We start from the raw sequence: 25185 nt of genomic DNA, 5'->3' as shown, positions 1-25185 counted from the left end.
CTGACATCCATACAAAAACCTGCACATAAATGTTTACATCTTTATTCATAATTGCCAAAAGTTGGAGGCAACCAAGATGTATTTTAGTAGGTGAATGACTAAATAAACAGTGCTACATCTGGACCCTGGAATATTACTTAGCCTTGGAAAGAAATGAGCTATCAAGCCATGAAAAAGCATGGAGGAAACTTAAATGCATATTACTAAGTAAAAGAAGCCGATCTGAAAAGACTGCATGGTGTATGATACCAACTATATCACACTCTGGAATTGACTATGAAGAGAGTAAAAAGATCATTGGTTACCAGGACTTGGGGGAAGGAGTGATGAATAGGCAGAGCACTTAAGATGTTTAGGGCCTTGAAAATTCTCTGTATGGTACTGTAATGATGAATACATGCCATTATACATTCGTCCAAACCCATAGAATGAGTAACACCTAGAGAGAGCCCTAATGTAAACTATGGGCTATGAGTGATTATAATGTATCAGTGTAGGTTAGTGAGTTGCAACAGTTGTAGCACACTGGTGGGCATGCGGGTAATGAAGGAGGCTATGCATGCATAGGGGTGGGACTATATGGAAATCTATATACCACCTTCTTAATTTTTTTGTGAACCTAAAACTGATCTAAAAACTAGTTGCTTTTTAAAAATTGCAGTGGTGGCGGTAACAGTAATAGCCACAGTAGTAGCAACAGTAGTATAGTTACCAGCTAATAGTTTTCCTTTCTTCACACCGTTTCCACCTTTGCAAAATCTTCAAATTCCCTGAAGATACAGCCCTTTTGTTATGCCTCCATGGTTTTTCACTTCTGTGCTCTTTACTTGAATGGCTTATCCTACTACTCCTACACCCTTCTGCCTCAGAAAAACTCCTCCTCATTCATCTTCAGGTTTGAGATGACGCTTCAACACCGGTATGACACTGTCTTCAACTCTCCCAGGTGGACTTTGGAATTTGTTCCTGCAGGCTCCCACTGCCTCCTTCCTCAGACTTCCACGGTGACCTCATTGTACCATACTTGTTTGCAGGCCTGTTTCCATGAGAAGACCCGCTGGATTTCTTCATTGCTTTGAATACAGTGAATGACTGCATTAATGATGTTGCAGTTTCAACAGAGAAACATACAAAGATACACACGATTAGTGAAGGACAGAATAATTTTTTATGTACAAGCATGCTGCCTGTCTTTTGAAGCCTGGTCCAAGTTCTGGTACTTCCGTGAAGTTTTTCCTGACACCTCCAGGCCTCACCTGTGCTGCTGCTGCTAACATCCTGAATGGCAGTTGATATTACATTGTCCTCTTTCATTCTTTGGTTATTTCATTTTGAATGCTGTTTTCCCAACAAGACAGAAAATTCCTTAAGAATAAGGATCACCTTACGTTTCTTACAATGTTACATGCTATTGGGTATATTTAATAGATGTGTGTATGTATACTATATATAAACATATATATGTATATACATGCAAATATACATATATGCATATTTATATATGTATATTTTATGTATATTTTAATATTTATATGTATATTTGTATGTATATATGTATATTTGTATGTATATATACATAATCATATATTATAAATACATATAATTATATGTGTGTGTATATATATACACACACATAATCTGTTCCTTGAGGCACCAGAACAGTAACAGGCATGTGGTCTCCTCAAGGCAACAGAATACTGACTGCTGTTACCATTATGCCAGGACAGTTCTGGATAACAGTGCTAAAACTATTAACTTGGAACTTTATAGCTACAAGAAAAAGCTCCGCTGGAATATCCAGAGCTATACTATGGATACTTAAGCATAGTGATTTTCCAACAACCACAATTAATAACCTCAGCGTAGTATTGATACTTGCAGGAATTCTCTTTCCATAAGAAACAGTTTAAAAACACAAGAAAGCAAACCTTAGGTAGGAATGGGTGAGGACAATGTTTGTCCTTCACTTCTTCCTTTTCTATTGTTTTTATCCCCTGTCTGTCATCATTCATGCCTCTGGTTTTGGTAGAAAGTTCAGAAATTTAAACCAAGGCTTTTATCCTAGTGCAGAGAATTCTCAATCTCTCTGTCTGTGATTGCTTTAAAGATGTACAGTCTTCATCCCTACCTACGTAGTAGCTCACTGGACTCTTGCCCTCTCAGATAACCCCAGTGTCTCCTGTTCCACCTATTGATGAAATACAAAGAGGTTTTACAGGACACACTCTAAAGGTCCTCCCACAATAATTAAACGCCAAGAATAGTCTTTCTTAATCTAAGTGCACGTGTGTACTTGCTTTGCAACATCTCTCCCCATATCCCCAACCCCATATACACAGTCTGCACAAGCTGGGATGGAATGGTGGTTTTATGGAGAGTTGGCACTTTTGGTAAGAAGAAAATAACTTCCAGGTGGTTGAGTACCAGCTAGGAAAATTTTCCCTACTCACCTTGACACTGTTAGTTACTTCCTGTGCTCACTGGCAAAATCTCTTCCTTCCCACCTGATAGTCCAAGTTTTCTATTTACTCCTTCCGTGCCCCTGTGTGAGGGATACCCAAGAACAAAAGCAAGCACATGAGTGGTCCATGTGATGCCGGGTGTTTTGAGGTGAACAGATGGGGAATCAATCAGTCAACAAGTACTTTTAAATGCCTGTTCCGTGTTCATCCTGATTTTAGTTGGTATGATAGCTACAGAGGGATGAGATATAATATCTTTTCATGCAAGAAGCTAACACACAGTATTGAAAACCTACTGGGGCCAGTCACTGCCCTTTAGGATCTCAGAGGCTGATGGAAAAGACTCCAAGAAAGGTAAACACAGGAAGTACAGAGGAAGAGACAAAAACAATAAAGACCAACACTAGATAGAAAACAGTTCATCACTTATGTGTGGCCATTCGTAAGACAGAGGACTGAGGTTCAGGGTGGTCCGAGGGGGCATCATGGATGCTGTGGAGTAGACAGTTGATTGTCAGCAACCCCGGTTAGTAAAGAAGGGTTTTATGGAAAAGGTACTTTTATTTGTTTGTTTGTTTATTTATTATTTGAGACAAAGTCTCGTTATGTCACCCAGACTGAAGTGCAGTAGCACTATGTGGGCTCACTACAACCTCTGCCTTCTGGGTTCAAGCGATTCTCCTGCCTCAGCCTCCTGAGTAACTGAGACTACAGGTGTGCACCACCACACCCGGCTAATTTTTCTATTTTTAGCAGAGACGGGGTTTCACCATGTTGGCCAGTCTGGTCTCAAACTCCTGACCTCAGGTGATCCGCCCTCCTTGACCTCCCAACAAAGTGCTGGGATTGCAGGTGTGAGCCACCGCACCCAGCCAGAAAAGGTGCTTTTAAAAATACGGTCTTTTCACAGCCAAGAGGAACTATAATGGCGTGAAAACTAAATGTAACATACTGGATGGGATCCAGGGACAGAAAAATAGCATTAGTTAAAAATCTAAATAAACTATAGACTTTAGTTAACAATATATCAATATTGATTCATTAATTGTAAGAAATGTGCCAAAGTAATGTCAGCTAGCAGTAGGAGGGAAACTGGGTACAGGACGTATGGGAAGTCTCTATACTACCTGTTCAATGTTTCTGTAAACCTAAAACTATTTTAAAAACTAAATTCGGTTTAAAAAAAAAGAAGAAGAAGAAAATGGTCTAGCAGCCTACAGAATATTCCTGGCGTGGGGACATGAGGGAATCAGTTTGACAGTGACCCTTTTTTGAAAGAAGTGACTTTGTTGTTAAATACCATGTTTGTGGCTTGATCATCAATTCCTATAGCAATGCAGAGTTCTTGCTTGCTTCTCCGTGGTTGATTTTTGGCAGGCGGCAACAGCATTTGTGCACTGATTATAATTTCGAGATGCATTGTCAGTAACCAGGGTGTATAATGGATCTTCATCTCTAATTACTTTTCTCTCCACAGGTGCCTGGAAAGGGTCCAGATGGGAATGCACACAACCTCCGCTTTGACGGGTTGGAGAGGCAGTACGCATCCTTACCCAGGTAGATCACGGAGGGGTCTCCCATCTCCAGCTCACCTACAAATTAAGTCTTTAGAGAAGTCTACATGAAATAGAAATCTGGCTTTGAAATAGGGAATATGTTATAATTTTGCCTTGCTGCCGTCTGCTGCAGTCCTAGTTCCATCTTCACAAATGTGCTAATAATTGAAATACTTGTGGGTTATTTTTAAGGGGAGAAAATAGTATATCATTGCCATTGAACATGTCAGCAAGAATACTGGATACTAAATGGAAATCCTAAGCCATTGCTATAAAAATGGTATCGAACATCCTGCACCAAGCTTAGAGACAATCAAATAGTAAATCCTCTGTCCTAAGAGTTACCCACGAGGAATGGTGGACCAGTCTTAACCTTGAAGTTTCATGTGGGTGTTAAGAAGCAGGAGAGAAATGTAAACTTGGGAAGGTGTTCTTTGCCTGGTTTAGAATCTGACCTTGTTCTCAAGGCAGTAAGCAAATATTGCTGAGAGGCACAGACCCAGTGGGGGAAAGAAACAACTGCGTGGGGAAAGTTTGCTGGGCCACCCTGGCCTGACATGATCCACTCATACTGTAACTAGACACCCTTGAAAATGAGATACGGTTCTTGAAAGCTTGTGCTGTTATTGGTGAGATGAAGGGGAATTTTAGTTTGCTATGAGTAGCACATGACAAAGAAACAGCTTTTCCGAGAGTGCATGCAGTCCAGCTACAATGGGAGTTAGGTGAGGAGAGTGTGAGAATTAATACATCCAAAAGAGAAACAAAGACAGGTTAATGCCAGGCTGAAAGCTGCAATGTTTTCAAATATTGCCTTTTAAAGGGGTGGGGGAAAGACCCCAAGTAGAGCTTCTTTTTCATCAAAGCTGAGCTATTAAAGTGCCAGCTCAGAGATGGAGTGACTGTTTGACATTGTATGTTGACTGTACCTCTGTGTGTGATCTTGCAAAACGAACACCCTGAACATTACAGTGAGCAAAGCCAAAGTGACCATCTGCTCTTATAAATAGTACGTTATTTTCAAAAGTCATGAAATCTCAAATCTAGAAGAGAAGCAGTTTTGTCCTGATTAGGCAGGACACCGAAAATACAATATTTTTTAAAGTTATATTTTATTTATCTTCCTGTTTTTTTTTTTAAGAGATGTTGTCTAATAAGTTTTTCTCATTTGTAATTAGCTTCCTGTTTCTATTTTCCTTGGCTTAGTACAATTGGCCTTCCGTATCTATGGGTTTCACATTCATGGATTCAATCAACCTCAGATGGAAAATATCCAAGAAAAAAACACAGTTACAATGGTACTGATCATGTACAAACTTTTTTCCCATGTCATTATTCCCTAAACCGTACAGTATAACAACTATTTGCATAGCCTTTACATTGTACTCAGTATTATAAGTAATCTAGGGATGATATAATGTGTATGGAAAGATGTGCATAGGTTATATAGTAATATGATTCCATTTTATATCAAGGACTTGAGTATCTGTGGATTCTGGTATCTGAGGTCGGGGGCTGGGGTGGGGGAGGTGCAGTCCTAGAACTATTCCCCCAAGGAATGGGGAATCATCCCCGAGGGACGGTTACATTTTCTTTCATTTTAAAAATGGAAGCGGTTTCCAAAAATTTGTTTTACATATAAGATTTCCGGCTTTCACTGTTGAAGTATATGGAAATTGTGGTTAAGGCAGATGGAAAATAGAATGTTCTTATGAGAGAGAATAAAAAAAGGAAAACTGGAAACAGTTTAAGATCTTCCTGACCAATCTGCACTCAGAGTGCAGAAATGGAGTTTTGGGTACAATTCAAAGGCACAGAAATAGCATTTAAAATTCTATAAGTGTCACTCATTCATTCATTCACCATGTATCTGGTGATCACCTAGTATGTGCCAGGCCCTGAGAATATGGAAACTGGAGGCACAGTCCCAGTTACTGGACTCTACTGTTAGAGTAAAGGAGTCAAGCAAATCAGCCTTTTACGGTAGTGCAGCCAATGCTTCTGTGTGTAATTGTTAACGTAAAGTCTTTTGAATTTCCAAGTCTTGTTTATTTGCACTAATCCCTGAAATGCTCACTCATGACTGACTCTAAACAAGTATATTTTAGGATTAAACACTGTGGTGGGGGTTTTCTGAGAAAGGTAATATATTTATGCTGTTTATGGCTCTTTATGAATGTATGAATTGACAAAATCCTGCCAGCCCCAGAATAAAACTGTAGCTGAAAGGGAAGCATCTCAAACTGGAAATAATTTTGGCAAAAAGTTCACTCACCCACGTACACAATGGTGAGAACAATTAGTTGCACGTGCAAAAAACCTTTGCAGCTACCTGGCAACCAGAGGCAGCCATGGTGGAGAATAAATAAGGCTCAGCTAAATGCGAGGGGGACCCCTAGCAGTGGCTTTTAAATGGGGACGCTGCAACACAACATCTGAAGAGGAGATGTGAAGCTCCCTCCCAGGCACTGTGCCCTGGTCCATGGGTGGGGGCTCCAAATTCAACTAATGAGATGCAGAAAGCAGAGGCCAGAGATGCACTGCTGACTTCTGAATAGGTATGCAGATGCTGCTCTGAGTGCCAGTGACATTTACCCTGGGTTTCTTGTCTTTCCCCCTGGAGATTTTACTGTCCACTTAATTGAATCACACCAGCTCCACTGCTGTCTCCTTCTGCCAGGAGAGTGAGGCGAGCGCATCTCGGTAGGCACCGGATCCCTCTTCATCACAGAGGCAGGGAGCTTTGAAATATTTATGGAGTTAAATTTTTAATTAAAAATAGGAATAAATCCATCTATAGGAAGTCGGTGGCCAACCTTATAGGGAACTTAATATGCTACTGACTGATTGGGTTCCTATGTTGTTTGTGCAATGCTTCACAGTAGTTTTTAGAAACAATTCAATAACATTGATTTCTATGCCAAATTTGGAGTCATCGACACAGAGAGAAAATGCCCCACAGCGCATGGTGTAGGTGAGCAGCTCTGGTCAAGGGGCACCCTCAAGTGCTTTCATGGAACTCTTGTCATCTTTAAAGCGGGACCATGCAGCCCGCTGCCAGGCTCAATGACATTTCACAAAATAAAGCCAGAACGCTGGCCAGCACAGGAAAAAGACAATTCCCAGCACTTGGTAGTTATGAGGTTGCCTAAGGCTAAGGGCTAAGCGATGTTAAGTGTTATTGTTAAGCAATGTTAAATCTTCTGCCTCCTAAGAAAAATGACTTCACTTCTTGTCTCCTGAGGGTGCTGTTTTGGAAAGCAGAGTGTGGTTGTAATACAACCTCGTTCGTAAACACCAGACCTGTACAGGGGCCAATGTTTTACCAGCCTGAACAGCCCCCAGTTTTCTTGATACTAAACAGAATGAAATCAGCATTCCTTTATTCTTGCCTGACACAAATTATTGCTCACCCTAGGTGAGCAGGGAAATGGCTGTTTCCTAGGCTGCTATGATGTGCGAACATCGAAGTCTGTGTTTTTGCAAATGGCTCCTTTTTCACTCCAGCCTGCCAGCCGCTCACAATTCTCCCAGGTCCCATTCTGATTTCGCAGGCCTCCTTGCAGTCAGTCCCTTCAGCAGTGAACTCTCCACCCTTCCCATCTCAAGCCTCCATCATTCCCACCTGGCCCATCCCTGGCCCCGTGGGATCCCATTATCCCCCTCTCTGCAGATGGCTCCGTGCATCAGCACATGATGTTGCTCTTCCGGACTTAGAATCAAGTGTGGAATCCTAGGGAGTGAGCAAAAGGCACTGCAGCTCTTCTGTGGTCCTATGTGCGTGGGCGGCGAAAGGTTGCTGGAGAGACTTGTAAAAGTGCATTCATGGGTTCCACTACAAAATTCACATTATGCAGCGCAGCTGGGTCCCTGCTGGCGTCCAGCATTGTTTGTAGTCATGTTGTCAACTCCCCTGACTATCCCACAGTGGCCATTCCAACCCTTTCTACTCCCGTTAAGTTCTACAAAGATGACTAAACTCCCCAAGCCCAGTCTCTGGAGGTGACCTCACTTCCTTTCCTTTACGACCTTGAGGCATTCAACATTAGCCCCTCAACTTCTGCTCCCGCAGCTCAGACTCCTGCTTCTTCGCTCACACACACTTCCCAAGCGGATACACTGAGGGCCTGAGCTCGGAGTCAGGCCATGGTTATAGCCCCACCTTCATCACTTACCACCTGTGTGGCCTTGGGCAGTGATGGAATTGCTCCAGACTCTGTTTTCTAATCTGCAAATTGGGGATGATAATAGAGCCTCCGTATAGTGCTGGTATGAGTATTAAATATAATAATACAAGCAAAACCCTCAGCAAAAAGCCTGTGTAGTGCATTGAAGGATTTTTTATTGTTAGCTCTTTTTTATTTCTGGGGACAAAGTGTGCCTTCCTGTAATGAGGCACACCCACACACCAGAGCTCATTCTCCCTGGCTTCTTGAGGACCTTGAGCCACCAACTACCCTCTCTCAGTAGCATCTTAAATCCTCTTGGCAGTTGCTTTCCTTCCCCTGCCTACATTGTAGATGCACAACCTCAGCAGCACAGTTTGCCAGGAGTCCCTACTGTATGGAGAAGAGGAAGGAGCACCTGCATAGGGATATGCCGGGGGAACTCACTGAAGCTGAAGGATTCGCCGACTCAGGAAAGACCAGTGGTCTGGATGGTCAAGTGCAAGAGAACATAGCAATCTACTGTGATTTGAGCGATAAGCTGAGCTAATGGGCATGATAGTAGACAGCAGTGCTATGGAGAAGGGGATTATAACGGATACAGGATGCTGACTCGGCTCTAGGCAAGAGGCCAGGGCTCCTGTCCAGCAAGACTTGGGTGCAGGAGTAGGCACTGCTCCAGTAGTGGAGGCCATACCCAGGGCGAGTTAACTAGGAAGGTGGAGCGTGATGCTTTGGCTCCCAGGGCAGACATGGCATGACAGCAGCCCCTATTTGCTGGTGGGAGAGATCCAGAGATACTACTAAGATAATCCTATTATCTCAGGTCTGGGCAGTGTTGAACATGCGACTACCGGGACTCAGACCTCAGCAGGACTCAGGTGGCAGGACTATCCCAATAAATTGACTCTTGTATGTCAGAGAAAAACAAAGACCCTTGGTCAACCCTCCTTTTCCCACATTTCCTAAGAAAAAGTGGCCTATACCTGTTGGTTCTATTTCCACTCAACACACTCACACTATAGCCTCTTGCCCCAGGCTTCTGACCACACCACTGATACTTCCACCAGATTCTGCTTCCCACCTTTTGCTCCATGTGGATTCTCTCTGTGCCATCTCCTCCATTCCTGCCAATTCAAGGCCCATCTCTATGATGATGATTCCAAAAGTGCCTGACATTCATATCCCACTGTTGTGACTCCAGTTACAGCCACCTGTTTGATATACCTCTCCTTCTGCCTCTAAGACGCCTCCGAGTCCCCCTGCCAAAACCCATGCCATCTTCCTTGGCTCTTCTTCCTTTAAACTTCCATAACATTTGGTTAGCACCTTCCCAGTACCCTAAAAACACCCTGAATTAGGTTATTATTCTCCACTGCCCCTTTCCACCCCATTGAACTATAAATTCCTTGAAATAAGAGACTTTGTTTTATACCCATCACTTGTTACACCCAGAACCTAACATAAAGCCATGTATACAGTAGAGTCAATACATTGCTAAGCAGATGAGAATAGTTTTTTTGGTTTTTGTTTTGTTTCCTCTACCCAGGTGGAGGCCTAAGTATGGGCCCCACCACTGGAGCAATACCTACTCCTATACCCAAGTCTTGCTGGACGGTCTGATCTCATCTGTTGCCCATGCTGGAGTACAGTGGTACAATCTCAGCTCACTGCAACATCTGCCTCCCAGGCTCAAGCATTTTCCAACCTCAGCCTCCAGAGTAGCTGGGACTACAGGCACATACCACCACACCCAGCTAAATGTTGCATTTTTTTGTAAAGGCAAGGTTTTGCCAAGTTGCCCAGGCTGGTCTCAAACTCCTGAGTTTAAACAATCAGCTTGCCTCAGCCTCCCAAAGTGCTGGGATTATAGGTGTGAACCACTACACCTAGCCAAGAATAGATTTTCTTTATATACAAGGAAGTTATGAGAAAGAAATTCGCCAAAGCTTTTTTGACAGTTTGTTTTAGAGTGCTGTTTTCCAATATAAGTAATGATGTTTCGTGAGAATGTATCTTTTCTCTGAAATCAATAGAAGTCCAGACTTCTTTGTTTTTTTTTTGAGATGGAGTCTCACTCTGTCGCCCAGGCTGGAGTGCAGTGGTGCGATCTCGGCTCACTGCAACCTCCACCTCCTGGGTTCAAGCAATTCTTGTGCCTCAGACTCCCAAGTAGCTAGGATTACGGCATGCACCACCACACCCGGCTAATTTTTGTATTTTTAGTAGAGGCAGGGTTTCACCATGTTGGCCAGGCTGGTCTTGAACTTCTGACCTCAAGTGATCCACCTGCCTTGGCCTCCCAAAGTGCTGGGCTTACAGGAGGGAGCCACCACACCCAGCCCAGACTTCTAAATAGTTCATCCCTAGTGAGCACTTACTATGTACAAGGCACAGTTCTAAATGCTTTGCATCTTCTGACTGACAATGCTCACAGCAACCCTGTGACTCAGCAGCAACCTGATAATTATCCCCATTTCATAGGGAAGGTCACAGGCAGAGAGAGGTTAAATAAACTTGCCCAAGTTCAACAGCTAAAATATGGCAGAGTTGGGATTTGAACCCAAACAGTCTGGCTGCGAGTGTATTCATTTTAAGCATTTTGGCTAAGGTTATGAAGTTCAGAGTTTAATCCGTACTCTGCACCTATCATATTCCCTTACGTTATTTGCTCACCTGTTTGTATTTCTTACTAAAATGTAAGTGCCTTTGAGGACAGGGACTGTGACTTCTTCATCTTTGTATATGACACAGAACATTCCTAATATACAGGTTAAGTAATGCCTTTCAACCGTCTCTGTAATGCTGTCATAAAAATCAATTCTTTTTTCAGTTCCCTTGGGCCCTTTGTTTGAAATATGAACAGTTTAATGTGTAATTGCTAGATGAACATTAAGCAATATACTCTGCCTACCAAAAAGAGAATCCTGTTTTGTTAGAACACTCCTGAGAGATGAAAAAACAGTGTCTGCAAATTGGTACTTTAGTTCTTTAAGATTAGAAATATCTCCCCAGAAGAAAAAAGATGACAATAAATTTCCTAGTGAGTGCTGCATGAGCAGTCCTGTGGAGAGAAAGACTCCCTTTCCTGAGGCTGATGAGGGACAAAGGCCTGCTCGGGCCACGTTCGCCTCCAGTCCTTGATATTTCTATAACTCGTATTATATAAGTTACTTGGGAGAAACAAAGGTCTCTCTGAACATCTCAAGCAGCTTTCAACTTGGCTGTGCAATGGGAAGCAATATACTAAAGCAGAGTTTGAAGAGAAAGAGCAACTTTAGAAGGAGCAAGCAGCTAATGCTTGCTTCCTAGGAACCCATAATGAATTTGCTTTCTAAGTACCTTCCCGGTGTTTTCGCATTGGGTACAATTGTATTCATTTCAGAAGAAATACGCCATAAGAGCATGCTTCCACTTTAATGTTTCAGTTGGTTCATTTTATTGGTCTCAGTCTTCTTGTCTACTTATGCCCATCAGGAAGACTCCAATCACAAGCGCACGGGTAACTTTGAAACTTGCAACAAGCATGCTGTCTACTATCTTTGGTTATCCCAAAAGCATTTTGGCTGGGTGTCCTCAACATCCTTTTCTGTCATTTACCTCACTCCTTAAAGATGGTTTCCCTCTCAGATTTCTCTTGTTCTCTTCTCCAGTGAACTTCTGCTTCACTCACTGTTACTGAATCTTCCTTTGCCAGCGTTGCACTATTTTATCGAGCTCGCTAAATCACTGGCGGTGACATTCAAGTTCTGCAGATTTCCAGCAATGCCACAGTACTGGGCTTTGGCTGAAGCTAATCTAGATAGTACTCCAGAGAGTTCAATGAAAAGTTGAGCAATCAGAACATTAGGTCAATAGGTGTGTAAGTGCTTGTCTGGGTGTGGGTAGAGGTTTGAGTGGGTGTGTAAAAGTTGACAAAGTCTCCATGCTGCCCAACTTCTCTGTATGACAAGTACGTCTCTGTGCGACAAGGCCAGCTTGTCAAATAAGATGCTTCATGAGCATATATGTACTGCTCCCTGCAGTCATGCCAGTGGTTGGAATGTTCTACCAGAGTTTGAGGCCGTCACACTTCATTTATTAATAGACACTGTGAATCATGGCCAGTGATTTTGACACTTTCCTGGTGGTGCAACCCTACCTGAAGAGCCTTCCTCACTGTGAAAAGCTACCTTGCAGTGTTTGTCCCTAAGATTGCTGCTCTGACTTTGCAGGAATACTAAGATGAGCTGAAGAACTTATCTAGATCATATCTTCCACATCTGCATGTGATGGGGTTTACTGCCTTTTGAAAATCAGTGAAGCTCTTTTACGCCACCAAATTAAGCTTTTTCATCCTTTCTCTTAAGATGCCCTATGCTGAAAAATCTAGTCTCTACTTCCCCTTCCCAGTAGAATCAGCTGCCTGTTTGAATGGCCCCGTGATACCACCTCAGTCTTAATGCCGAGGACAAAATGATGAATTAGCAGCGATTTAATTCTTTGTGAGATTAAGATGTCTCCATTGTCAACTCAAACTTCCTGAAAATGCAGAAAGCCCTAGCATGTAATATCACTTTAAGATGCCAAACAGCTGAGATCAGGGGGTTAATGCTACTGCCACCTCATTTTTATGTCACTTAGTTCCTCAGATAAAAGTCCATTTTAATCAAACTTTTCATCATTTCCTTGTAGCCAATATATCCTTGATGCCAGTTAGAATATTTGATATTAATTATTCAGTCGAAGGCCTCCATTATGAGTTTAACTGAATATTAGTGATTTAAAACATGTTAAGACCCATTACAGTAGTGATGTCCCCAAAGTAGTTTTAACTGAATCTTGAACCACATACATTAAATTATATAGATTTTTACTTTTTCTCTCATTTTCCGTAGAAAATTCCAAACTGCTACACATTTGTTAACTAAGTACTCTTTCGAGAGGAAGAGTATATGCCTGCTCTTTCAAGAGTGCCAAATCTGACATTACCTTGGACATGAAATCTATTAAGCTTGGTAAGCTGACTTGCATGTTTTCCCTCCTGCGCATATTAAAGGGAGTTTTAGCATTTATTTCCTACTTCTCCAGCCAAACGAAAAGAAGGTTGTTTTGTGCCTAGGCATCTGCTTAGAGTATTGCTCTGTATCTCATTTCTCATAATCCTTGGTAGTTCTTGATGTTTTCCTATCTTATTGCCATTCCGCCATCTGCCTCCAAATGCTCATTGCCCTGGAATTATGGTGGTGATTTTCTTGACAGTGCTGTACCGTTTTGCACGATGCACACTGTCATTCTGCATCTACCTCCTCCTGTCTTCTCTGACTCCAGCCGTTTGCACTGTCCCTTGATTCAAGTTCCTGGGTTTGCTGTATATACGTGTCCTAGTATCAACCTACTATAGACAGAGACACTATGAATAAATGAAGTATATTAATTTATTACAACATCTGATTTGTATGTGTGTGAGACCTGTGCTTTATGATTATTTAAAATGACATTATATCACTGAAATACATAAGCATCTTGGAAAAAACGTTAGTGCCTCACCAAATGCATGAATACATGATATTATTCAACAGGAATAATTAACAGTAAAATCACTAGGTTTATTTTCCATTTTTATATACCAAGATTTGCATGCATGCAAATTGTTTCAAAAGTGTCATGTTTATTCCTAAACTAGTTGATTGTATTTAAAAAGAAAATAAAACTAAGAATAATCAAGGCAAGGCAGAGGTTGTAAAACATATTGCATGCCTGCTATGTCTGTGCATTTTACATGCCTTGTCTCATTTTATCCTCGCTGTCCAGCTGGGTAGGAGTCACATGATGCTTCTTTAATAAAAGAAAAAAATGTATCCTTAAAGTCACAGAATCAGAATCAGAATTCAAACCCAGGACTCTGGTTTCCAAGGCCTTTTTAATTTCACTTGACCCCACATGACTAACGTTGGCAATTTAAGGAGAGGTTGGAATGCTTACATCATCTGTTTTCATAAGTCATGTGAGTTCATGAGATGGGAGATATCTTAGACCATATGACGAATAGCCCGTGGTCATTGTGAACATCTTTTTTTTTAATTATTATTATACTTTAAGTTCTAGGGTACATGTGCACAATGTGCAGGTTTGTTATATATGTATACATGTGCCATGTTGGTGTGCTGCACCCATTAACTCGTCATTTTCATTAGGTATATCTCCTAATGCTATCCCTCCCCCCAATCCCCCACCCCACGACAGGCCCCAGTGAGTGATGTTCCCCTTACTGTATCCAAGTGCTCTTATTGTTCAATTCCCACCTATAAGTGAGAACATAAACCATCATTCTCAGAAAACTATTGCAAGGACAAAAAACCATTGTGAACATCTTCTAAGGTTCCAGAGAAAATGGAAAATATCAAAATCTACAGGTTATTAAAAAAAAAGTAATAAAATACAAGGAAATAGTAGGGAATTTATGGAAAATAGAGGAAAAAAACACTTTTGAATCACACAGTTTTTATTTTTGTATCACTATGCTAAGTTTTCCCAAAGTAGAAACAAGATAGCTGCCTCTTCCTTACAATTATTCTGTCCCTGTTGGGAACATAGAGATGTGAGTGGCGCCCCCTAGGGCTGCACAGACCATGTGCATGGACCAGGTCCCCAGCCCTTAGATTGCACTCTGCACCGCTCCTCCACAGAACACTCAGAACAGGGCAAGGGGAAGGAGTTAACATTTGTTGAGCCCGTATTATGCTCCAAGAATTCTGGCAAGTACTTTAAATATGTCACCTCATTTATTTCCTGTAACAATCCTGATATAAATATTATCATCCCGATTTTATGGATGAAGAAACCAAGGCTGGGAGATGCAAAGAGGTGTGGCTAAGATTGCACACAGAACTAGTGATAGGTTTTGGAGTCAGTTCAGTACCTTCTACCTCTGAAATCTCTAGGCTTTGTGCTGCAAGGTGTCTGGTACTAGGCTGGTTGTAAACAGGTAGGAGAGACACATTACATGACCATCCTTTCCTGAGGCAGCCCTCACTGCTTTGATCCCACCCTAAATCACTGCAGTGTATACTACAATGAGCATTTCAATGAAAAAAACCCCTAATAGGCATTCAGAATGACTAAGAACAGCAACCACTGAATCACAGAACTCTCCTTAGCAAATTCAAACACCCACTTCCTTCTAGCCAAAATCTTTTAAATGGTGCTTTTTTGCTTAAAGACTGCCTCTGTGTTATGCTAGTGAGTTAAATATATATACATATAAACCAGTTGGTTCCACTTCAGCAGTTTTTGCAGCCAGGAAACTATTGTTGGTTCTTTCACAGTGTAGTTCTGGCACATCCTTAAGGGACATGGCTGAGACGCAAATGCCAGACAACTGCGGAAGCATGGCTTCTACTGACTCTGCTGCCTCAAGTCCAGAGAAGAGAGCTTTGGCAGTCAATTACCATGGTGGTGCCACCCGAGCCCATCTGTGCCCTGGATCTCATGTGACACAGGTCCCACGACCTCAGTCATTCTGCCAGGAAACACCTTGGTCCAGCTCCATTATTTCCAGCAAAGGCAAACATTTGCGATACAAATGTGAGAGGGGTTGGTACAAAAACAGCAGCCTCCAGAACGTGTTCCTGCTTCTATTCCAAGTCTCTAATTAAGCCTAGACAGAAGTAGCCAGGGCTTGTCTCAACAGAGGGTTGCCCCACTCTGCAATCAGAACTGACCCTTATGGCCGAACATGGAATGACATGTTAACTAGGTAGGAACCTGGCAATTCTCACTGGCCATTCTCCACCAAGAGTACACTCTGGGGCATCATTAGTACCCTTTCAACTTGGTCATTGCTTGAAAGTGAAGACAGGGTGGTGACTGCTCAGATAAGACTTCTGCCCACTAACTGCTTACATGTGGCTGAGGCAAACACAGACCCTTTTCCAGAAATGATAGTGTCTGACAGCCTGGGTTTTACAAGGCACTGGAAAGAGCTATAATTGTTACAGCAGAGGTTTAAGATGGAAAATAAGCATGTTGAGCTATTTTGAGAAGGAATTTGCCACAGTGAAGTTTTTTTCCTGGAAACAGTCATATAAAATCAGGATGGAGTTAGTATCAGGCTTCTTGGTCACTTTCCATTGATATGTTGGTGCCTTTGACAATTTATGTTAAATGTGCAACAAACACCCTTTTACAGCTTTGTCCAACATCAAAATCAGGTCCATATATAGGACAGAATTTCTAGCCAGTGTTTTATAGGAGTGATTTCCGGATGTGGTATCTGTAATGTGGCCAAGATAATATGATGACTCTGCCTTCTGTGGGTCGGTTATAGACAAGTCACTTATGTTACCATCTTGTCAACAACTTCAATTCCTCAGTCCTTTTTCTGGTTACTTCTTATCCAATTAAAAAAAGTGAAACAGTTCAGTCAGAGCAATGTGCACAACTTATTAGCCCAAACAGATGGGCTAGGAAAGTCATCTACTCTCCTTATTCCTGCATTTAACAGCTATTTATTCATGACCTACTAAGTTCAATACACTCTGTAGGCCCTGAGGATACCATGGTAAGCCCCACAGACACAGTTTCTGTCCTGTGAAGTTCATACTCTAGTGGAGAAGATAGTAATTCAGCAGTCACAAACAAAACATAAAATTGTAACTGCCCATTCCAAAAAAAAGAGAGAGATATGTGATTCCAGAAAATAGAATGTGAAATTGCACCAAATCAAGAAGGGAGGGAGACATCAGTTATGATCTGACGGAGATTTGAGACAATAAATAAGGAATATTCCAGAAAGAGAACAGCATGTGCAGAGGCCTTATGTAGGAGAACACATAATGAACAGACTGATAGAAAGCTGTGTGACTGGAACAAAGACTGTGGGAGTTGAGCAGGAAAGGGAGATAGCAGTCAGACCATGAGTGGTCAAGTGAAGGACATGTGAACTTATTCAAAGACTAGAAACCTTTGCGGAGTTTTAAGCAGAAAGATGATATGGTCGGATTTGTGATCCAGAATGTTTGTCTAGCTGCAAGGTAGAGAATCATTTGGAGAGATGCTAGAGTGAAGCAGACCAGCCAGAGGATTTTGCTGTCGTTCCAGGGACAGATGTTGATAGTGTGTACAAGGGTGATGGTGATGAAAGCAGAAATGGAGAAAAGTGGGAGGAGCTGATGAACCTCAATGATGGATTGCATGTGGGGGTTTGAAGGGTAAGTGAAGCCAGGTGTTAAAAATGGATCCACACACAGCAGCATGGGTGCTGGTCCCACTTCCTAGGAGACAAGGCAAAGAGAGGACTAGGTTTGGCGGGGAGAGATCATGATTAAGCTTTGGGACATGTTAGATTTGAGGTACCTTTCAGACTTCCTGGAGACCACTGAAATGTGTAGAGATGTCTCAACATGGATGGGAATTGCAGTGGCTGATCCAGGATATTAGACAAATGTGTATTCATGAAAACTGAGCGAAAGACCCCAGGGCATATCGGGGTGATGGTGTCATAAGCCACAGAGTCTCATACTCAGAAAGTACAAATAAAGGCAGGTCGACAGTGCAGACTGCAAAAACCTGGACATCCTTCTGTGGCTGTGACATGTCTTCACTGCTTCTATTGACAGTAAAGGCTTATCTATCACTGTCTTTGTAATTTCATTCTGGAAATGATATTTTTCTCAAGTAGGAAGAATTGGTGACTTAATGTCATCTGGCACTGTGTGACTAAGCATAGCTCTGACTCCATGAAGCATAAGGATGAGGGTAAGAAGAAACAGTGGAAACCGTTTTGATATCTGTACTGAGTTTATAAAACAGAATATCTTTGTTCAGAAATATGCACTAAAATATTAAAGGGTAAAGAGGAACAAGTATCCAATTTACTCTCAAATGGCTCAGGAAGTATCAGTATGTATATTTAATAATGTGTGTGTGTGTGTATATATATATTTTGAGACGGAGTCTCTCTCCGTTGCACAGGCTGGAGTACGGTGGTGGGATCTCAGCTCACTGCAAGCTCCGCCTTCCAGATTCACGCCATTCTCCTGCCTCAGCCTCCCAAGTAGCTGGGATGACAGGTGCCCGCCACCACACCTGGCTAATTTTTTTTTTTTTTTTTTTGTATTTTTAGTAGAGACAGGGTTTCACCATGTTAGCCAGGATGGTCTCAATCTCCTGACCTCGTGATCCACTGGCCTCAGCCTCCCAAAGTGCTGGGATTACAGGCGTGAGCCACCGCACCCGGCCTATACTACTGTTTTACTAGCAATAACAGTAACAAAGAGTAGTGGACATTCTCATAATTTTCTAGTATCAATTCAAAAGTTAAAAAGTCCTCATTTTAGTGTCCTAGGCAGGTCTTCTCCCCACCCCTGAGTAGCAGACTCTGAGATAGGGATTTGAGTGCAAGTGATTTTATTTGGGAAGTGATCCCAGGAAGCATTGGAAGCAGAGTGAGGAAGAGAAGGGAAGAAGGCCAGTACAGAGGACATTAATGAGCAGATTACCTCTGCAGGCAAGAGGGAAGGAGGGCTGTCAATTCCGCTGGGTTCTTCTGTAGATGGTAGGGAAGACACACACACCTTGCCCCACCTGGGGGCAAGAATGTTGAGGTACTTAACTTTTGGTCCCATTTGTCATTGGTTAAGGGTTGCTCCTAAGATATCAACTCCCCAGCACTTCTTCCTATTCAGTGTACTGGTAACAGAAGCCTCAAGCCAGGAAGCACAGATACTTGGATAAGGACCGTAGTGGACAGAAGTGCTGCAGTGATGGGGGTGTGGGGACAGTCTGCTGCCACAACTGAGGAAGTGTGAAGGCCCAGGGTCAAAGCAGATCAGTCTTAGTTGCCTCTTATGAGAGAAAATATGTGAGATTAGTAAGCTGCTCCAGACAATCCTAATGCCTTCACTTTATTATTGGAGTAGGTGCTCTGTGAATTGGTCCTGTCTTGTATGGAACAACACAATGAATACCAATAGCACCAACAGAGCAACCCAAGAGAATAACTCTAGAAGAACGTATTTCTGGTTTCTCTTTGTTTTACTCAAATATGCAATGTATCAAAATGATGTAACGTCTTTGACAAGTTCATTTTCTGTCAAGCCCGTGCTCAGAACATCACTGAAATACAGCAGCACCTCTGGGACACTCTTGGGATTAGGAAAACCTCTGGAAAATTAAACTTGGTACTGAGGTGCCTGACTCAAAAATGCCCATTAATGAACAATGATAGTTTGAGTGTGTGCTGTGACTTTACCTAGGATCATGGCTATAGACACAGGCAAGGTAAAGTTCTACATGGATTTCAACATGCCATCTTTGCTTCAATTATGAACAGTAAAAATTTGGCCAGACTCAGGGATTTGTCTGATGGCCCTGGTCATGTGTCTTCACAGTCTCACCTTAGCATCAGGTCTTTATGCTAAGACACTAGCCTTGTATCTATGAAGCCTGTAAAACTGGATCAATCACATCCAGTTCAATTAAGATGCTTAGGCTCATCTTCTTAGAACAAAAAGTGTGTGTCATAAGTCAAACAAGCTACAGGATAAATTCCTAGCATGTAATTACCAGGTCAAAGAATGTGAATATTTTTAAAGTTTCTGATGTATATTGCCAGATTGACCTCCAAAAAGGTTGTACTAATTTACACCCCTACCAGCACTGACTATAAATCATTTTTGAAAACCTTTGTCAATTTAATAGGTTAAAAAGTAACAATTATGATCACAAACTATTTTAATTTGTAATTCCTTTACTCTTAGCGAGGTTTTTCTCATATGTTTATTAGAATCCTTTTTTGTTTGTTTGTTGTAGCCTATCTGTTTGCATGTCATTTCTGTCTAGGTGTTTATCTTTGTTTTCTTGATTTCCTAGAGCCTTTCATACATTAAGGGCATTAACACTTTGACATATTTAAAATTATTCAAGTTTAACTTAAGCTATCTTTATGGTAATATAAATTTCTAATTTTTATATGTTAAATCTTTCATTTTTGCCTTATAATTTTTTGCTTTTTATATGCAAAACATTATCTCTCATTATGAAATATCCATACTTTCTTCTAATCACGTTATTATTTCATTTATTTTGGCACTTCTACAGCAGGAATGCTTTGAACATACATATCATTTTAAGTAGTAATGTGATTTTGTAATATAGTTTCAAGCAATATCAACTGACTGTGATATTGTTATAACTAAAAAATACATGGTGGTCTAGACACCCATGCTGACTGACTTCAGACAAATATTGCGGAAGATGTCTGTGTAGTTCATTGGCACACGTCAACCAGAATCAATCTGCATCTTGCTCTCACTGATATTATGCCCTATGTCAGGATACTAAGTGTCCTGAAGCTTTCTGACCTGGGTTCTTGGAATGTGATACCGCACCAGGTGTTCAGTGTCCTGGCAATAGTCAAGATCATCCAAATGGACTTTTTTCTCAAAATGGTACTTCCTCTTGCAAAATATATGCTCTTCTCCTTGATGCTCTGCCAGCTGCTGGAAGCCTCTGCCATGTGAGCAAGGCATGCCTGTTGAACTGACATACACCCTCCATCTCCTGGAGCATGCCTTCCTGTGTTCCTCAGATCTAGGTGATCAGAACTCTAAGTGTGCTCCTCAGAAACACCATTTATAACACTGGGAGTTGCCTTTTAATTTCTGTGATCAAGAGATTCAGTTTTGCTGGAAGGAGACTTGTCTTGAGATTGTGTGTCAACTTAGCTAAGCCGAAAGGAACTATGAGAGGAGTGGTTCTTAATCTGGGGTCTGTGCGTATCTAAATTGAAAGTGATTAGTTTCAAGGGATCCTCAAATTATCTGAAATTACATGCCAAATGTTTATGAATAATATTTTGTACTTATTCCTGGGGAAAAGGGTGAGTGAGAATTTTGTAACCCAATAAAATGAAAACTGACTGAATTAAAGGATTTACTGTAAAGCCATCTTAAAGGGGTCATTTTTTAAATCTTCATATTGTAGTTCCTATGTGACTGGTATTTTCTTCACAGAATAGCAATGCCTTCACAGAGATTATTTCATTTGTAAAAATTTATGAGAAGAAAATACCTACACAGTAGTTTATTGTGTGAAGGGTGTCCTCAATATCAGAGTGAATTTAATAGTTTTAGCAAGAAACCTTATTGCGGTCTAACTTTCAGCTCCCCACAACACAGTGTGTATATATATTTCCATTCTGGATGCTGCCTTTTGGTCTGCTTTTAAAGAGAACAAAACCTTCCCAGCATAGAAATCCCAGAAAGCAGGTTGAATGGCATCAAACTCATCCTCCTTGCCCCCACCCATTGCACCAGCAGTGTGAAATACAGAACCTGCTTAAGTTTTAGAGACCAGACGTGTGTGTTCACCAGTGGTACCTAAAGAAGGATTTCCACATTCTGCTATCTTCCCAGCTTTGGAAAAATAACATCCTGTTCTCGTCCACAGAAAGTAGAGAGGGAGAGGAGGCACTCGTGAGAATAAACAGACAACAACCTTCATCACAGCCAAAAGTACTGTGCTGATCCCACCATAAATTATAACAGCATAAAACCACAGGAAATCCGAAGAAAGTAAAATATTAATATTAAACCACAGCCACTCCACCATATATAATTTAGATAAATAATCCATTTGCTGTATGTAGGATATTAGAATATAGCTGTTCGTATGCCACTGGCAACAGTTTATATTTGAAAAGCATAGAGACATTAGCTGCTGGTGGAGGGCAAATGTGTTTTATTCATTCTTATTCTTAACAGCCAAATGTCCGCAAATAAAATACTGATCAATGGCTAAAAATTTAAGGGCTGCTATATCTTTGTCTCATAATATGGATTTGTGGCCTAATCTAGCCCTTTCTTGACCTTTTTGCCTAATGGTGAGATATGAATAAATGAAAGATGGTTACATAAAACATCCTCTGAATGTGAATTTTTTTTTACATATGAGCCATTTCAGGTGGCTGAAGATGGAATGAGCTAACCTGAAAGTAGCAAGCTGCTCACTGTCTTGGCCAAATCAGGCTTAATGCTGAAAGGCATTCTTACTTAAGAAGTCGAGCAGGCCGGGGGTCAAGCCATCAGGCCATGGAGTGCAGCTGTTGGACCACCTTTTGCAGTCTCCAAGGGAACAAGCAAAGAAAATACAGCAAAGAAAATATCTCTAAGAATCAACAGGGAGAGTAAAACAAAAATAACCAGATGTCCCAGAAGACTCTGTTGGTATTATGAAGAAGGCTAGAGCAGGACTAACAGGGTTTGGCTTTTATCAACCTTACTAATAAAAGTCACTTGGCTCTCCATCGAGAAGAGCAGTTGGTACAATATGGAAAGGTTTTAAAGACCATTAATTTCTTGAAATGAAACAGCTGGCCTTATTGGCTATTAAATAATGAGCCAGATTCTCCCCAGTGCCTAAGTCACTCTCTGGTAGTAAATTAGGCATTTAGGGAGGCACATTAACTCTTTAAGAAGATTAGAGTTCGATTTAGTGCACTTTATGCATAGGAAGAAAGTTACAGGGAATCTGGCGGAAGCTGAGCAGAGAAAGGAGGGAGACAAGGTAGACTCAGATGAAAGAAACTAAACACATGATTTGTGTTAACTGGGCAGCTCAGGTGAGCATGGGAAATTGGAGAAGTTGAGCTGTTTAGTTATGTTGTTTACTGTTCTGAATTTCTATGAGCATGAAGGTAGAGTTGAGTCTTCATTTATTGATTCATTCATTCAGTAAACTTTTGCAAAAATAACACTATATAGCCAGCACTGAGGAAGTATTCTTCCATGAAACACAGTCCTTGTCGCTAGGGATTTTCAGTCTCTGGTACCTTGGGTAGGGAGTAGAAGAATGACAAATTATAGATTATTGCAATCAAGTAGAATAAGTGCTAAAATTTTATATGCGTAAATGGAATTTGAAGTGAAGAAGTGGCAAGATGTGTAGCACTTTGTACAACATGCAAGGGTGTTTGGCTCTACCCAGAAGGCCTCAGGCCATTGAAGATATTTAAAGAAAGAAATGGTTTAATCAGATTTGCATTGTAGAGAAAACCCCTTGATAATCTGATGGAGAATAAATTGGAGACATAGGCCGGGTGCGGTGGCGCACGCCTGTAATCCCAGCACTTTGAGGGGTGGGTAGATTACCTGAGCTTAGGAGTTTGAGACCACCACGGGCAATATGGTGAAACCGAATCTCTACTAAAATACAAAAAATTAGCCGGGCGTAGTGGTGGGCACCTGTAGTCCCAGCTACTCGGGAGGCTGAGGCAGGAGAATTGCTTGACCCCAGAAGGCAGAGGTTGCAGTGAGCTGGGATCATGCCATTGCACTCCAGCTTGGACAACAGAGGGATACCCCATCTCCTAAATAAATAAATTGGAGAGACAAGACTAGAATCAGGAAGGGCATTGTGAAACTATGAATGTGGTCCCTACAAAAGATGCTGAAAGCCTGAAATGAGGACATGAGTGGGTGTATGTTAATTCATTTTCATGCTGCTAATAAAGTCATACACCCAAGACTGGATAATTTAGAAAGGAAAGATGTTTAATTGACTCACAGTTCCACATGGCTGGGGAGGCCTCAGGGAACTTACAGTCATGGTGGAAGGGGAAGCAAACAGATCCTTCTTCACATGGCAGCAGCAAGAAGTGAAGAGAGAAGCAGGGGAAAAGCCCCTTATAAAACCATCAGATCTCATGAGAACTCACTATCTATCACAAGAACAGCATGGAGTTAACTGCCCCCATGATTCGACTACCTCCCACCGGTTCCCTCCCACGGCATGTGGGGATTATGGAAACTATGATTCAAGATGATATTTGGTTGGGGGCATACAACCAAGTCATATCAGTGGGGAAGGGCAGGAAGGGAAGAGAGGCCTGTGAAGGAGGTGAGCTGACCTGTTTGATGGCTGATTAGATGTGGGCATCAAGGGAAAGACTGGTGCCAGAGATAACTCCGGAGCCAGGCTGGAATAACTGGGTGGCTGGAGGTCCCATTCTCCTCATAGATGAGGAAGGATGGGTGTAAGTCTGGGTGGAAAGGCAGAGTGGTAACAATTCGGGGCTCTAGAGCATGGTTCCAATGGATGGCATATAGAGAACTCGAAGTCATCCATGGCAACCACCTCATGAGATTTGAAATATATATATGAAAAGGAAACTGAGATTTATAAGACTACATAATTCCTAGAATTTAAACTAAATCCCTGGAATAGTATTTTGCTTTGTTTGGTTTTTGTGCCAATGGAAAGGATTTCAAAGATGCAGATGTCTCCAAACTGAGGTTCTATCATTGATCACCATTAGTAGTATTAAATTGATGGGAAACAAACTGGAAATAGTCATCTCTTAAAAAGCCAACTTTTTTTTTTTACAAGGAATATCTATAGTTAATAAAACATCGATCATTGATATGAATATCAGGAAATTTATACTCTATGTGAGAAGTAGAAAATTGCACAGGTTGCAAACTAGACAAGTGAACTGTTCTTTCTCTGTCAGCACTTAAAATCCATACCGTGACTTCTCTCTGTGGTATGGGGTGAAACGTGCCAACAAATTGACTTAGATGATGTCAGTATCTGAAAATATGGAAGAAATTATATATTGGAGGAAAAAGAAGAAATTCTTATGTATTAAAAGGTGTTGACAGCTTCACCACAGAATAGCAAAAATGTCCTTAAAGATAAAACACTTATTTCAAAATTTTAGAAACCACAATTACAATTTTGTATACTACGTGCAGCAAAAGTCATTTTTAGAAAGAACACTGAAATCAAAGTTTACGAAACTAGTAACCTTGTGGCAACTTCCTGGTGAGAACCTCATTCTTCAGGAATGTGAAAAGCATCAAATTAAAAGGGTGGAAAGTTTGTAGATTGCTTAAACATAATTTACCACAGGCGGACAACGAACAAGACAAAACATGTCACTTAATATGATTTGCAAGTCAAGATATCATCCTGGTGCCAGCTGCATCATGGTTTCAGGAAGAGATTTCCAGGTAGATG

At 41.4% G+C, this 25185-nt stretch overlaps 1 protein-coding gene across 4 annotated transcripts in view; it reads left to right on the top strand.

The window, feature by feature from the left end:
- Window positions 1–25185, top strand: part of PARD3B (par-3 family cell polarity regulator beta) — a 1095780-nt gene that overhangs the window by 1025593 nt on the left and 45002 nt on the right. For all 4 annotated transcript variants that reach the window (XM_011992473.1, XM_011992474.1, XM_011992475.1 and 1 more), the window contains one exon: window positions 3940–4019. In XM_011992473.1, coding sequence (XP_011847863.1) covers window positions 3940–4019 — 80 coding nt within the window. The remainder of the gene's footprint in view (window positions 1–3939; window positions 4020–25185) is intronic.

This window comes from Mandrillus leucophaeus, unplaced genomic scaffold, assembly GCF_000951045.1.
Source record: "Mandrillus leucophaeus isolate KB7577 unplaced genomic scaffold, Mleu.le_1.0 Scaffold411, whole genome shotgun sequence".
Taxonomy (NCBI): Eukaryota; Metazoa; Chordata; class Mammalia; order Primates; family Cercopithecidae; genus Mandrillus; species Mandrillus leucophaeus.
The sequence above is the reverse complement of the archived record's forward strand: the minus strand, read 5'-3'. Positions and strand labels throughout refer to the sequence as shown.